Source organism: Melanostigma gelatinosum (assembly GCF_949748355.1).
Source record: "Melanostigma gelatinosum genome assembly, chromosome: 16".
NCBI classification, from domain to species: Eukaryota; Metazoa; Chordata; class Actinopteri; order Perciformes; family Zoarcidae; genus Melanostigma; species Melanostigma gelatinosum.
Window position 1 is genome coordinate 2523946 of NC_136649.1, and position 17124 is coordinate 2541069.

General features: G+C 40.5%; 2 protein-coding genes across 2 annotated transcripts in view; both read right to left on the reverse strand.

Moving 5' to 3' along the window:
• The window catches only part of ccdc88c (coiled-coil domain containing 88C), a gene marked incomplete at its 5' end in the record, with an annotated part of 57459 nt that extends 57195 nt beyond the window's left edge, over positions 1-264 (reverse strand). The window contains one exon of the mRNA XM_079286645.1: positions 205-264. Within this exon, the coding sequence (XP_079142771.1) occupies positions 205-264 (60 nt within the window). The remainder of the gene's footprint in view (positions 1-204) is intronic.
• A 4080-nt stretch (positions 265-4344) lies between these two features.
• Positions 4345-17124, reverse strand: part of pals1a (protein associated with LIN7 1, MAGUK p55 family member a) — a 38877-nt gene continuing 26097 nt past the window's right edge. Inside the window, exons 5-17 of the mRNA XM_079286005.1 lie at positions 16426-16533; positions 13508-13585; positions 13260-13400; positions 12537-12698; positions 10012-10089; positions 9710-9893; positions 9509-9580; positions 9098-9169; positions 8218-8385; positions 8021-8110; positions 6512-6624; positions 6296-6406; positions 4345-6175 (exon numbers count right to left, since the gene is read on the reverse strand). Coding sequence (XP_079142131.1) covers positions 5999-6175; positions 6296-6406; positions 6512-6624; positions 8021-8110; positions 8218-8385; positions 9098-9169; positions 9509-9580; positions 9710-9893; positions 10012-10089; positions 12537-12698; positions 13260-13400; positions 13508-13585; positions 16426-16533 — 1554 coding nt within the window. The 3' untranslated portion in view covers positions 4345-5998. The remainder of the gene's footprint in view (positions 6176-6295; positions 6407-6511; positions 6625-8020; positions 8111-8217; positions 8386-9097; positions 9170-9508; positions 9581-9709; positions 9894-10011; positions 10090-12536; positions 12699-13259; positions 13401-13507; positions 13586-16425; positions 16534-17124) is intronic.

Here is a 17124-nt window from a genome sequence, read left to right on the forward strand (position 1 = left end):
TCTGAGCAGTGTCAATAAATGGGTTAATGGTGCACGAAAGAGCAAAGTACTACATAATGGTATATTAGAGGTCAAAGTACTTTGTTTTTCTACTAGTTAGTCGGGTAGTTATTCAAAAAAAAAGTGTAGCCGAACTGAGAGAAACAGTAGAGGGAAAGTACAACAGAGACACGAGTCGGCAAGTCGCGTGCTGCTCTCACTCACCCACACCACCAGCGGCGACTCCATGAAAGTGGCCAGCAACTCGGACAGAGTCATGTCCATGGTTGTTCCAACGGCTCCCGAGTCCGTTTATCAATCACCAAGCAATCATAAATCCACCGGCCGGTCAGTCGATATCCGCAGCAGGCTCGCGGACAGAACAAAGCCCCCGCGAGGCATCGATTCCCCCCCTGCACGAGTTCTCTTTCTCACACCACTATTGTCTCGCACTGTCCCGTTTACCGAAACACTGAGTTTAAAATGAAAAGCGTTAAATATGAATACAAACTGTTCGAAATACTTCCACAAACGCACATATGCACCACGGTGGCCGTTCCGTTAGCTTGGGGGGTAAATATGCAGTTTATTTTCCGGTTGAATGTGTAACACTTGATCCAAACTTCGCAGGACAGTTGTTCACGTTTCCAAGGATACAAGACTCTGACCGTAAAGCGGCGAAACGATCGTGAAATACGAAAAGTAAAGTAAACAAAGTTAAGAAAAGTCAAATGCGCGGTAGAGGCAAACAGAGAATGTTAAAAAAATTAATGTTTCCGTTGTTTGCTACATCTTCACCACGTCTCTCTACCTCTCTCCTCTCCATCAACCTGACTGTGTGCGACCAGCAGGAGGGGAGGCTTGACCGACAGCAGGGCCGACCAATCCGCTACCGCAAAAAGCGCGGTCCCCGCCCGTTTGCGTTAAAGCAGCCAATTACAGTGCAGTAATTTGGCAGCGTTTTCTCTGAGCTTGACGTCACCACCGTTTGCCACCAACCAAAGACCTTAGACGGAACAAGATAGTAATCGTCCTCAGAACGATAGAAGATTAACGTTTTTGTTATTTTTAAATTAGTGGATTTCTGTGATTTAGGTAACAGTAGTAAGTGAGTTTATTTGAGTTGATGGTCTTATGATGTTGACTTTACATTCTTTGCATATATTTTTTGTTGAACAGAGTTTCTTAAAGCGGATTACAAAAGATAACTAACAAACCATGGCTGTATCATGATATTTGTGTCGATTTAGTGTCTTGATATTCTGGTATATTAATTATGGTTCCAACTATTGTCAGCTAGTTAGCTAATTGTAATTTCAGCAACTATTTACCATACTCAGGCAGTAAATACAGATTGGATTAGCAACAGTTAGCTTACCAGCTATGTGCTTAGCTCCCTAGCATGTGTTTAATTAATTACACTTCACAGTGCTTAGCCATGCACAATACACCTTTTTCCCAGCAGACATTTTGTTTGCCATGGCAGTAAAAGCACAGCTGTAACTTCTAACACATGATATGGCTCATTCCATTTAAATGTCCCAGTAAGCCAACGGGGTCTATTCTGTGTTCATAGCAAGACGTTTTCACAAAGGTTAGTTTATCTGTAATTTACTCAGACAGTGTGTCACTCACTTTTGTCTGCAAAAACAAATGTTTACAAATAGCTGTAGGGTTATTTATTTTGTCTGATACCATAGTTGCTATGAATATATTTCACAATGTTTGACCATTTGAGAAGGAAAAAAATAAAGGGATAGATAAAAGACCAAAGTAAATTTTATGAATATTTTACTGATTTTACATTTTTTTTAAAGGACAATCTTTCCACCCTGTCCATGGAATGGGATCCCTACTTATCTTGGGGTTAAGCCAAATAGTGGATTCAGAATTATGATATGGATTGATCTAAAATATAATAGAGACTTTTCTCCATGATAAGATAAGATGTGATTGAAGATCAGATAGACATGGCAGATATGAAAGAGAAGGCTCTGTCCTATATCATAGCAACATTACAGGAAAGATGATATAAAGTATGGATTTCAAGGCCTTGTGATTTGCTTCATATGACGAATGCAAAGAAAAAAGAGAGAAAGAAAAAGAGGACAATAGAATTTAAAAAAAGAAAAAACACTTCCAGTAAACTTTAACTTGTTTGAGTGGAACTGGTTCTCAGTGGAATTTTCCCTGAAAACTAACAGACATGGGTTGTGGCAAACCTCTTGCTCTGCATTGAGACTCTCTGACTGCTCCTCAAACAGGTTGAAAAGGAAAGCGAAGACCAGCTCAGATCAAACGGATACAAAGGCCAAATGCAAAGTAGCAGCAACTGATGACAAAGGATTTCTGTGTGTGTATTGTACTTTTTATATGAAATCTTCAACTTTATGTGAATGTTTCTGGTTACTTTGTAGAGTAAAGCATTCAGTAAACATGATCCTCTGGCCCAGTCCAAGTTGACGGACCTTTACAGAGGAGTATAATGGGAGATTTGGATGCTGATCTCAGTGCAGTCTGACAGCATTACATGTGGGAGAGTACAGGGTGGATCCGACCTGGAGAAAGTCAGTCCGGAGTATGCTTTTGATTTTGGCATGATCAGAAAGGAAAGCGGTCAGTCCACCGGCTTCATGTCCACAAGCAGAGCAAACACGTAGTCGACACTAACGGAGCACAATACAAGCAAAGCACTGTAGCTGCTGCAGTGGTGGATCCGGGAGAGTCTACTATGGCATGGAAGTGGACTTTGTTCCACTTCAGCGATCACACATGGTAAAAAAATAATAATCTGTACAACAGCGCCCCCCTGTGGCTCATTTATTCTAAAACACCTGACCTCTTACTAGAAAACCAGTGGTCAGTAGGACATGTAGTGAAAGGATATGCTGTGAAAGCTAGAGGAGGGTTAGGGTGAAACCTCAAATAATAGTTTTCATGAATCCTTCAACTTTTTAAATAATGATTTCTTATTTTACATTCACTTCAGAAGAATTGAAATGGTGGTATAAATAACAGCAATAGCTATGATAGCAGTGATACTTTGTACGATCCATTCCTGACTTGATTCTGGGTGGATGAAAGTTTTTCTCATGGAAGTTAATTATTGCGCTTTGGAACAGTACGAGTGACAAAATACTTCAACTCAAAGGCTCACTTACCAGCTTTTTTCAGGGCTTTCAACCCCATCTCATGGTCTTCCACGGCATACGGACACTTCGGTGTCATGTGAACGAACTGTGGAACATCAGTAACATGATGGCCGTTTTTTGGCCTGGTGTTCCTCACTTAGGCCATGTGATAACTTTCCACTTGGTCCATTCACTGATGGAAACCATGAGATCTGGTTGAGTGAAATAGGATATTTTTTGTCACATACACTGTAAACATCTGCAGACAAATTCTAACAGTATTGTAGCGTTCTCCCAAAATACATTAAAATACTGTGTATGTTGATGCTTTTTAGAGGCAAAGACACTGAACATCAACAGCAGGCCGTTGTATGATTCAATGGTATTATACAGTATTGTCATTTTAGCAGAAAAAAATGGAGGGGAGAGGACTCATGTAACCATCGGCATCATTTCATCATTTTTCATCCTGCTTTCTGGAATCAAACTAAAAGGTAAGTAACATTACAATCATTTTTTTCAACATCTGGTTGAGAAGAGAATATGATATTCAGGCATCTGGTTATCCAATTCATAGCGCTGACACAGCACTGTAGAGATCCTTGGAGCGATGCAACACTACATCATTTGTGACTGAGGTTCAATTTAGAGATGCACTGATACTGATATCTGTCTGACACCGACTCAAGTCACTGGGTCCAGAATCGGATATCATTATTTTAAGAAATTAAGTGCATTTATATCCACTTATTTATTTGTTACACATTTTACAAAGTGAGGAAAAGCAATGTTGAAGTCAAGCCTGATTTTGCTTATGTTACCTTATACACATAAAGTGAGGCAGGCAGCTTTTTAATTCAACACTGGTATCAGATCCGTTCTAGGTATTGGCCGATAAAGCACAGTGATCAGTATCGGGCTGAAGATGTCCTCAGATGAATTCTTGAACTTGAAAGGACAAAGAGGGAACCTTCAACAATGGATGTTCTTCCTCGCATGGGGAGCATTTCAAGCCAAACTCCACTAAAGAATTTTTGCATCTGGCTTTCATTCATTTGAGTTACTTTAAGATGTTAGTCTCTGTCTTGAGAACATTTTCTTGGCCAGATCTGTTTTGGAAAAATATGTACTTGAGGAAACGTAAAATATGTAAAACAAAATCTGTACATGAAGAAACCTCAAAAAAACAAAGTCTGTTGTTTTCTATCAATCATCTATTTATTTATTCATTCGTTGTGAATATTCATACAAAAAGCAGATAGAAGTGATGTCTGATAAACAAGTGGTATCAATTAACTTTACATTCAATGTTAATTCCACCCCCTCCTGGACCAATGGCAGTTGAGGCAAAAGGTAAAACCTGCAATCCTATTGGTGCATTCTGGACTTCATAAATCTATTTTTCAATATTACAAATATATAAATGCTCTAGCCAGTGATGAGTAATATTTTGTCAGGTCTATTTCAGTTAATAATAATAATATTTTGCCACACACACACACTTCTGTACCTGCTCAGGTTCAGACATCACTACTACTCAAATGTGATCAGACAGGAGCGCAAGAGTCAGAGAGGAAATATCAAGTGCTGCTTCCTCTATTGCAGTAGCTTGTACTTTAACAGGAGAGCCGGTCAGAAGCTGTCAGTCAGTGTGAAGAAGGTGTGTGCGTGTGTTCTTCATAGCAATAATCAGCGTGGATTTAAATCAGCACTTTATGAATTTTAGTGTGTGTGACTTTTCACATTCACTTCTCACCAGGGGTCTTCTGTACTGTGTGCTCGGGGGGCCAACTTATTAACTACAACAACTAAAAAGCCAGAACACAAACTTCAATTTTTTTTACACAGATTCTCGGCACTGCAAAAGGTTAAAATAATTGTGACTGATCATTTAAATATTTTGAATCATAGCGGTTGAAATGACGACAAAATAAAGGCAAAGGGTGCGTCACGAACGAGGCCTCACATTTCTGAGAAAGAGCTCTTGAAGTGAAGAAGAAAAGGGGGATTTGTCCAGGTCCATATTTTGGTCTCACTAAGAACTGTGAAGATAAGAAAGAGATGAGTGTCGTATCACTCGGGCACCAAACCAGATCTCTTTGTAGAGGGGTCCTCCCTTTGAGGAGGCCCTACACACAAAGCTACATGGCATGTATGTCATTAGGGCCAACAGGTCAATACATTCTACTAGCCATACTCTCTGCAGTTCAACGGAGTATTAGGGTCAATGTTAAAAAAAGACAAAGGTCATGATGTTATGAGAATAAAGTTAGAATTACAAGAAAAGTCACATTTCAACAATACATTTATAAGCTTATGGAAATAAAGTAATCATTTTCTGAGGAACAAAAGTTATTTCAAGAATATAATGTATATAGTCTAGTTAGTTTACATACATGTGTTAGGATATACCAACACATGTATGTAAACTAACCTGCGCTGTTTTTATCCCAACATACAGCCTTTTGTTCGAAAAAAAGAAATTGTCACTGTGATATGAGGATTTTCTTTCCTAGTGAAAATCCAAACTATATTTAGTCATATTATGACTGTTGTTAATAGTCTTGACTTTTTCTTGTAAAATTAGAAATTGATTTCATAATATTAGGATTTTTTCTCCCAAAACTACATTATCTTATAATATGAAGGGTTTTTTTCTTCATTTATCTCTTAATATTATGACATATTGTAAAATAACAACTTTAGGTTGTAATATTGTGATGTTTTCCCATAAAATGACAACTTCATCTCTCAAAAGACTTGTAGTCTCGCTGCGGTGGCCCTAATACTCCATCGTAACGTAGCATCCGGTGTGTTGGACCGCTAGAAACGTGTACCCTGCTGTGACTCTCTGACTGGTGTGTGTGTGTGTGTGTGTGTGTGTGTTCTCAGCGCAGCCAGGAGCAGGGCACCCACTGGGGCTCAGTGTCCAGTTTATTGATGAGTCGTAGCAGCTCGTTGAAGGCTTTGTCCTGGTCCGCGTTGACGATGACGGCGTCAAACAAGTGACCGCAGCTCTGCTCCATCTCCCGCGCTTTCTCAATGATGTCCCGCAGCTCCTCGGGCTGTCCGCAACACACACACACACACACACACTAGTGAGAAAACCAGAGCTGTAAACACTGGTGATATTTATCTTTGACCGAGTGTAAACAGGCGGAGTAGAAGGGACACTGAATAAATACCTTGGGGTTCTTGTTGTCTTTAGCCAATAGGGCTCGGAGTCTTTCCTGGGAGGGCGGAGCTATGAAGATGATGTAAGGCTTCAAGTCAGAACTCCTGAGCACCTTAAGAGCCTGCACACACACACACACACACACACACACACACACACACAGGATTCAACCACAAACCCTTTAACTGTATTCTGCAGTGCTCATTCAGTGTGTGTGTTTACACACCTGTGTGTGCAGACAGAGCACACAGATCTTTCCAGTGTTGATGACCTGTCTCACTGAGTCTGTACTGGTCCCGTACATGTTCTTCTCAAAGTCACCGGACTCTATCAGCTTCCCTGGGAACAGAACACAGAGGCCACATTAGTGCTGGTACTGCATCATTTCCTCGGACTAGGACGAGACGTCTGTGTTACTCTGACAGAGTTAAACGACCTTTACAGCGCCAGTGTGCTCATAATCACTTGTCATGTTATAACATTTGATTCGCGTCAATCTAGACTGAAAAGGATAGTTTTTTTCTTACTCACGTTAGTTTGAGGCTTATGATACTGTCACTACATGTCTTAGTGAGGCACTTGGTTTTTTTCATGTTTGAAATAGTTTATTAAATGGAAAATGTACACAATGAAAAAGCAGCATCTGTACATCTGTAGATAAATGGATGTAAGGGCCTTTTAAATAAGACTTCCTGAACCTTATGACTGTAAACAGTGACAGTGGAAACAAAATAATAATTTTCATGGATACGTTTTGGAACTTAACACACAATGGAAAGCCATGCTGCATTTGCTAACAGCAGTTCCTGTTTGCACTGTGACCATGGAAGGGTGGGCAGTACCATCGAGTGTCTGCGTATGTGGGCGTGTCCTCATCAGTAGATGGTGGAGTTAGCATCCCCTGCTTTATGGTCTGTGTGACTCTAAATGGACCATAATGTACTCAATGAACATCATGCTGTATTGAAAAAGACTTGAAACTGGAGATTGAGACATAAACTCATGTTTACAATGTTTACTGAGGTAATAAATCAAGAGAGAAGTAGAGTCATTTTCTCATAGACGTCGAAACAACCAGAGGAGTCGCCCCCTGCTGGTCAGTGGAGAGAATTCAGCTTTAACACACTTCCTCATTGGCTTCACTTTCAGACCATTTGGATTGGACACATCTATATACTGTAACTTATCTATTAGTATGTCATTGAGGCTTTCTAGCTACTACTATTCTGTGAACATTTTCTAAGTCTAGGCTCATAAATTACTTCTACATACTTTTAGCTTGAGAATTGATTTTTGTCATTTGTTGAGTGAAATTGAGCAAACGGGAACTGTCGCATTGCATTGCGCAAAACCTCATTTGGACAATCAGTCTTCTCTGTTAAAGGAGCAAAACTATGGAACTGTCTACCAACTGAGTTGAAAATGCAACAACATTTTCATGTTTTTAATAGAGGTATTAAATCATGGCTAAAAGAGAAACAACATTGTTCTCACACCTAACACTCCTGTAAACACACTTGCACTTTGTGTATGTATTTGTAGATATATTTTTTCTTTTATTTTCTATTTTAACTTTTTTTAAAAAGCCTCCTGTGGACAGGTGTTGTAAATTAGCATTTCGCTACAAACACTTAACACAGTGCATCTGGGCTTTGTGCATAAATGTATGTTACAATTCTAATGCTACTGTGATGTCCATATCAAATAAAATAAACATCACATAACATAACTTTACCTGCTGCCAGTTCGGCCTCAAAAGTCTGACGAGACACAAAGTGGTAATCTCGACCACTCAGTTCGCAATCCCGACGGCTCCGCGTGGTGTCTACAACACACACACACACACATACTCACAGGTTAGTAGTTAGTATATCCACAAACACATGAAAGCATGTGTAGAGTGTACAGTGTGTACGTGTGTGTTAGTCGTACGGGGTACAGCTCCAGCGAAGCGTTCTGGTTGACTGTTGAGCAGTCTCTGTCTGAGCTCCGCCTGCCCGCAGCTGGTTGGACCAATCAGTGCAATCGGCCGCTTCCTATTGGCCGGTTGGTGGTACAGAGCCATCTCCTCATAGGTGAGAATCTCCTCGTTATCAATGTCTGGGCAAATGGACAGAAAGGACTGAATGAAAATGTTATGATAGGGTCCAAAGGTAAAACTAAGAAGAGGTTAGAGGCAGAACGTTCGGCTATCAAAGAAGAGAGGAAACGATGACGAACATGACGTATCTAAGATCAACTCATCAAGATGTAAGGCAACAAAGTCAGCAGCGAATAGTTGATTTGTTTTAAAAAACAGTTCTATATTTAGACTCTGTGAATGGTGATGTTTTAACCAGGCCAGTGTAGAAGGGTAGATTGTCCTCTTTCTGTCGAAAATAACATTGCTTCACTTTGCAAGGTTGGATCAACCACATCACACAGAGGAGCCCACTGTTAAACACTGCTGTAACGTGAGCCAGAGTGCAAAATATATGACTTGGATCAGTATTTATCTATGTTCATAAAAGAAGACAGAAATAAACCTGAACGAAACACGTAAGGGCAGCACTTTAAAGATGCTATTCAGACAGTGTTAATAGTTTACTTTGAACTTTTTAAATGATCAATTTAAACCTCGTCCCCCTTCATCATTCATTTGTTACCTACAATGGCCTGAATAAGCCGTCGTAGATACCCATTCATGACTAATTCAATCTTTTCTTCTTCACAGTTGGTCATCCACTACTACATTTAGAAGCAGTTTGCGTGCACATGAAAGTTGTGCCCCAGTTACATTTAATGAGATTCTCAGAGAGACAGGAAGCCATACCATCATTCCTGTGAGTGTTGTACAGCAGCTTCTTTCTCTTCCTCTTGTTCTTCTTTGCACACCACAGCTTCCCTGTAAACAAGCAAGGCAACTTGAAACACACCTTGGAGCTAAAAGGCTGATGCATTTACTGCATCGGAGCATATGTTCTTTACTCAATCAATTTTTAAATTTTTGCATGAGAAGTTCATCTTTCTGTCAGTTAGCTAGCTGGAAGTTTGGGCACCAACAAACTCCCTCAAGTGAATAAGATATTTCCTGTGGTCCCTCTGGACATTAATCCAATCATTAAATAGACTATACAACAAACTATATACTGTGCATTGTACACAAAAAAAAAAACAAGAAAAAAGAAAAAAAACAACGTATTCACAGCCATTAGGTTATGGCGTAGTGAGGAGAGCAACAGACCTGACTTCTCCGGCTCCTTGTCTTCTTCTATGGTCTGTTTCATGGCTTCTCTTTGCTGCTGGAAACTCTTCCCTGTGGAAGAAAATAGAATACGAGAGCAAACAACCAGTGGCCATATAAGAGTTTGACTAAATAGTCTTCAAATGCTCCAATAAAAACACCCAAAACAACAAAAAAGGCTGGACGGACAGACTATAGTACCTGGTACCAGTCCAGCTAGAGGCTGGTTGTCCTCGTCTCCGTCCCTGTACGCCTGCCACCAGTTGGGGTCTGACTGGCTGATAATGTGGAGAATATCTCCTTTCTGGAAGGACAAGCCCAGCTCTCTGCACGGCACGTAGGGGTCATCTGATGGGTCGTAGTCAAAATGTGCCTTCACGTGGACCTGGAAGGGAGAGAGAGACGGCCGACAAGGGAAAAAAGTCAAGACTTTTTCACACCTCTCTTCTGCCGACACCTTTTTTAAAATCCGCTCATCCTCGAGCCCTCGACTTGGCACTCACCACGGACTCTTTGACAGGAGGAGGTCTGCTCTGAGTGCTGGGAATAAGCACGAAGGTCAGCAGGCCGTGCATGTCCGCCTGACACACACACACACACACACACATTATATGCTATACATTTTGCATTCAACTTTTAGATGACCTTATCATCCATATACTGTTGTGCTCCAGTTAATGACATTTGTAGAGAATACTCCCATCGATACAAAGTACCTAAGCTAATTTTAACATTACGGCCAATGGGGAAATGCTAACCGCGATTAGCATTAGCGAATATAATATATCTTCGTACATCTTTTCATGCAGACATACTTACAGACTAAGGTCTCTCAAGGCTACCAAACGGAAGAAGTGAAACAAAGCAGCGTGTCTTCTCATTAGAATCTAAAAGCAACGTAGCCGTAAATGCTACTCAGAGCTACGAGCTACGTGGACACGCTTCGTTTTACTTATTCCGTATGGTAGCCTTGAGAGACTTTAGTCTGTAATGTAAGTGTGTCTGTATTATGGATTTTACGGACTCTGTACCCTCGTGGGGTGGGGTGGGGGTCTGTTTAGCTTTTATTTTAATCAAATCAAAGAGGCTACAGATCTGAGTAGAACACCACTAAGCACCTGCCAAAAGGTTGTCCAAACACCACCTGAACAAACAAGGAATGGCTGAGATAAAGCAGACTATGAAAACACACATTACTCGCATGCTGTGGGGTGGGGTGGGGGGGGGGGGGGGGGGGTACAGTTAGGACAATGTTTATAAAAGTGTAGCATTCAGCGTGTTGTTGAAAGCATTTGTCACGGAGAAAAATACCGGAAATAGTCCAGACATATTAAAATAAAAGGCCGAAAAAAAAAGGTCGGCGCAACATCATCATACCAGCCATTGTAAACACAATTATACATGAACTAAGATCATATCTGGAAGATATCTAGAAGATTTGCCACAATTGTGGCCAACAATCGATGAACTATGATCTATGACACTGACGAAAGATTGACTGAAAGCACAAACGAAGCAATTCTGAGGCTGTTCAATTCAGACACTGAAGAAGATGACTTTAATGGTTTTAGTGCACAGGAGGACGAAGGCGACAGCGATCAATAGAGATCCTTTCCGGCTCGGATCAGAGGGATTACCGGAACCGTAAGCCACTTCCCGGCTTGGACCTGTGCGGAGCGCGTGGAGACGCCTCCTAGTTGACGTATTACCGTTTTTTCCAGTTTCTTTTTTTTTTCCAGTTTTTTTTTCCAGTTCTACAAAAATTGTTCTACAAAACTTGTTCAAGAGTTTTTTTGTGTGCGTGTTTTTGAGTGAGAGAAATAAATCATCTTGGTTTGCAATATAACTCTGCTGTCCCGAGTCTGCATTTGGGTCCTTGAACACACCACATCATGAACTGGTAGGTAGATGTCCGACTCGCGAAGACAGACTAAGGTCTCTCAAGGCTTTTAGATTCTAATGAGAAGACACGCTGCTTTGTTTTACTTCTTCCGTTTGGTAGCCTTGAGAGACCTTAGTCTGTAAGTATGTCTGCATGAAAAGATGTACGAAGATATATTATATTCACTAATGCTAATCGCGGTTAGCAGTTCCCCATTGGCCGTAATGTTAAAATTAGCTTAGAAGCTAGCGACATGTTATGATGTTCAGAGAAGAAGACAACTTTAGTACTGTTGAAAGCATCTTGCTGTTCAACGGGGACACCTGCGGCTTATAGACCAGTGCGGCTTATCTATGTGCAGATTATTATTTTTTATATATATCGGCTGGTGCGGCCTATATACCGGTGCGCTCTATAGTCCGGAAAGTACGGTATCTATTCCACACATAATCATCTTTACACAAATCAGTGGGACGGAGGTAGAATGTGTTGAATATTAAAATAAATATATATATATTAGGGGTGTAACGGTACGCGTATTCATATTGAACCGCTCGGTACGAGGCTCACGGTTCGGTACGCATGACGAACCGAAGACGTTTGAATAAAAAAAAAAATAAAAAATACATTTTTTTTTTTTTTAAACCTTTATTTAACCAGGTAGTCCCATTGAGATAAAAAAGCTCTTTTGCAAGATGTAAGTAACAATACAAGATGTAAGCAAGATGTAAGTAACAATACAAGATGTAAGCAAGATGTAAGTAACAATACAAGATGTAAGCAAGATGTAAGTAACAATACTACATAACATTAAGGAGCAGCTTTTGTTTTTTATGCTTATGTGTTGCTAAGAAGACACCCCAGAAGATGAGTCACTCAGGTATAGTTCCATCATTGTTCAAAGTCAAAGAATAACTTCATGATGTTAGTTGTAATGAATAAATATATTTTAAAATCAAGTACATTTCTCTGGCATTTAGTTTCCTACTGTACCGAAACGGGTTCTGGCCTAAAGTAACAGACTTAAAGAGGAAACTGCAAAAATATGTCACATAAGACACACGACAGCAGCATAACTCAAAGAACTTTCATTCTTACAACCCAGTGATGTTCAAGGAACTGTGTGAACTATGTAGAGATACTTACAAGAATGTCAAAGACTTGGTTGACATCTTTCCCTCTGATGTCTATGCCGTTTATCTCCAGTATTTCATCTCCTTCTGACAGAAGTCCACTCCGTTCAGCCGCTCCACCTCGAACGATACGACTGATCACTACACTTTCCATCTCATTCCGGACAGTCGCCCCCTACAGGACACGCACAGACCCACAGCGGAATGACTGCATGTCTTGGTTATTTACAGCCCATCATGTACAGTACATTGACTCCAGGAAAGAAAAGGCTGGTACATTACAGAAGACAATCAGAGATTCTACTGAAATGAATCAAATTTGAATTACAGTGCACTTATCCTAAAGGAGAGGTTTAAAAGCTTTATGAAGAGCAAAAAACAAAGCAGAATATTCATAATGTATTTGCCTGTTTTATCTTCAGTTCAACTACTGGGTTTAGTTTTGAAAGAATTTATTGAGTGCAATTAAAGCAATAAAATGTTGATTTTTCTAAAAATGTAGTTCTTCAGTCGTATTTTCTCTTTTGTACATTTACTGTTTAGTATTTTGTTAATTGATACTCGACTCATTGATGGAATGATTGGTGAAATACTTGATTACTTAAATAATCGATAGCTGCAGCCCACATGCAAACTCTACACAGAAAGACCCCCGTAGTCCCTCTGTCAAAATGACACTGAGCAGTTGAAGACAGTGGACTAGAAGCTGAACTGTAGTTGTGTTGGGATGTCTTACCAGTGGTATGTCCTGAGCTTTCTCGATGCGAACTATCTTCACAGTCTCTCCTCCCCACTGGGTCAGTGTCACTCCTTCGGAGGGCAGCGGCTCAGGCTGCATCTCCGTCTCCGCTACGCTGTCATGGGCCAGGAGCAATGACTGCACAACACACACACACACACACACCTCAGCGATAGGACTGGAGCAACAACTGTCACTACACGGTTCTTTTGTGTCTTTGCTAATAAATGCTTGCGTGTCTCTACCTGGATGTGTGTGTCTGACAGCAGGCTGTGGAGCTCCAGGCCCTCTTTGTTCTGACTTGACTGGATGAGACTCCTAGTCTGGAAACCGTGGCGACATAAAACATTGTTTCCGCTTTTAAAATGAAAACATCAATGTGAATAGCTTGTATGCATGATTATCATGCAATTGACAATGTTGATATTGGCATTGGTATCAGCTGACAAGGTTTATGAATGTCAGTGGCACGGCCTCCCTACTCACTGTACCTTGCACATGTTTAAAATAAAAACATGAATATATCAACCTGTGTATTATTTGAACAGCTTAGTATTGAATGCACAATAAAGAGGTATACACGGTACTAGGCCCATTTAATATAAAACACAATTTTACACAATATATCTCGTCGGGGGTCCCTGCTCCATCCAATGTTCCCTCTAAGCTGCGCGCTTGGGCAATCGCGCACTGCTCGCACATTCTCAGCGCACAAGAAAATCTATGCAGCGCATAAAATAAAATTCAACATAAACGTATTAATTAATATCTAATATTAGTCCTAATCTTATCTAATCAATTAAACCAATAATAATAATAATAATTTTGTTTTCTGTACTATTTTGCAACGTAACTCAGTGAGTGACAGGTGTCCAGCCAATGATACGATTCGGTTCACTTACGCTACGCAGCCAATCATAGCATTGACACTATTGCCCTGCCCATTCGCGCCGTGCAGGTTAGCTAGCTAACAACAGTGCGGCGGAGTTACGAGACGCAAATGCGTCTTATCATGGCGAAACGAACGGGCAGCGACATAAAGTCAAAGCAAGAAGCAGACGAAGCCATCAACCTGGACAAAGTGTACAACCATTGGAGAAGTGAGAAGGACAGACGTGAAAAATAAGGTAAAATTTAAGTCAGATTTGTGCATATTCTAGTGACATTTATTAAGATTTTTTACTTATGGATATTAATCATTAAATTATGTTACTACTAGATAATTTATGGGTAGTAGAAATGATAATAAAAAACTGAGTAATTACATATTTTACAGACAGAGTTACAGGAATTTACACTGTATCACAAGCTACAGCACACGTCATTGTGCAAAATGTGAATGTTTTAATGTGAACAAAATGTTATGTCTGAAAGGTGTATATGTATCATTTCTTCCAGAACAGGACCCTCACACAGGCCAAAGCAGGACTCTTCCCATGGCCAAGCAGGACTCTCACATAAAACATACTACACATCTCATGAACAACAAGATTTTTGTCTTTTTCCTTTAAAGTTTGTCAAATCACTTATATTAAAAGTAAACTAGTGAAAATTGCTGCTGTAATTTGATTCTTTTAATAAGCCATGTAACTTGCTATGATCCAAGGTTTTGAACAGGTGTGATACTGGTGTGTGGCCACAGCGTGCACATCTGATGTTGCTCACAGTGGTCCTCAGTGTGCTCAGGGAGCTTGTGTGTATGCCCAGACACATGAAAAATTAGAGGGAACATTGGCTCCATCTCTCTATCAGTTTGGGGGTCCTTGGCCTGAAAAACGTTGAAGACCCCTGCTCTAAATGATATATATATTATATGCTGCAATATTATAATAATAATAATAATAATAATAATAATAATAATAATAATAATAATAATAATAAGCGGCCACATTCATCAAGTTTTTACTTAAATTTGTTCTTGAGAAAGGTCCTTAGAAAAGTCTAATTCACGATGTGTTCTTGAAATGCAGAAATGTTCTTACAATGATGAATCCCCTTATGCCGGTAAAGTGAAAGCACAGTTAATCCTAATTGGTGGTTAAACATCCTGCCAGTCCTCATGAAAGGACACGAGACTGCAGGACCGTGTGCACACAAAGAAATGTAAAAGAAAAAGGTGAGCGAATTAAGTCAAGAACGGCAAAACGAAAGTCTAAAGAGGGGTGGAGCAACGTTTCAATTGCACATTATTCTTAAGAGCCGTTGGTGAATGAGGCGCATTGTCTGAGAAGAAAATGTTGTCCCCTATTTCAAAAATGGGTAAGAATGTAAAAATAGTTTACGATAGAGCGCACCTGTATATAGGCCGCACCTGCTCATTTTTAAAAGAAAAAAAGAATTTGCACATAGATAAGCCGCACGTGTCTATAAGCCGCAGGTCCCCATTGAATGGCAAGATGCTTTTAACAGTACTAAAGTTGTCTTCTTCTCTGAACATCATAACATGTCCGACTCGCTAGCTTCTAAGCTAATTTTAACATAACCACCAATGGTGAAATGCTAACCGCGATTAGCATGAGCGAATATAATATATCTTCGTACATCTTTTCATGCTTCAAAGGAACATGTTTCTGGGAGTAATGTGAAAGCTGAAAGCGTTGCGGGGCAGGGGCGAAGATGCCAACATGGAGCAGAAATAATGTGCAGCTCTTTATTGAGATTCCAATGAAATGAGCCATGAATAGCTCCAACAGCTCGCCGACTCAACTCTGTGGCAGAGAAAAGAGCTGCTGCACTGATCCAACTAGCATCTCGGATGTCCCCTTCACCTGAACTGGTTGTCTTCAACCCGGTGTCACCTGGTAGTCACCCATAAGAAGATCTCACGTCACAGAGTTAAAAACATTTCAGTCAGTCAGCTTTGGCTCTCTGCTTCTGATGAATCAACTCAAGTTTGAGCTAAAACTGACCATGGCAGCATTCATTATAAACAGGCTTTTGTTTTCAAATGTGATTGCAACATAAAATAGTTTGCTGACAAGAATGTGTGTGTGTGTGTGTGCGCACACACACCGCTCTAATTGATGCTGAACAGAGCTGCACTGTCTCCAACCTCGTTATTACAGTATACACTCGCTGACCTGGACTGTGTGTGTTAGTTTCTGTCGGATGAACATGATGCGACATGAATTGAAAATGGTGAATGAAGTAAGCTGCGATGTACCTCCATGGCCAGCTGAAGTGCCTGGTGTGTGTGTGGGTATGGAGGAGAGGGTCGGTGCATGCTGGCGGCCACAGCATTATGGATCTTCAGTGCTGACTGGAAGTCAGACTAAAGGAGAACAAAAAAACACAACACAGTAAGTATCTACACATCACCATGCTTTGCATTGTTTAAAAGTGAAACGACAGTGCAATGAAATTATAAAATAATACTTTTGTTGCTGTATATGACTGAGTTTCAGTTTATAAACTATCCATGAAAGTTTTTGATTTGCTGCTTTCAAGCTGCGGGCGTGTACTGGGACTTTGTAAGAAAAACTTGGGCTGACAGACCAGACCGCGGGGGCGTCGCTGTACGTCTGTGGGCCTGGACTAAAGTCAGGAGGGTACACACAGAGGGCTCTTCTCATTTTACGTCTCATCCATCACTCCAATTCACAAATATTTTCACAACATGATGGTATGAAGCGCGGCGAGCGAGAGTTTTGTGAAAATGGTGGGCGAGCGCTGATTTGTTTCACGCATGTATCACAACAACGGCTTGTATATCAGCAAGTTATTAGTAATAATACATTTTCAAAGCTTTGAACTATTCTGTACAGCCCTCGTCAATACATTCCAAAGGCATGTGTACAGTAGCACCCCTGGGACAATATAACACATGCACAAGGACTCTACTGATAGGGATTTGTCAGTCGGT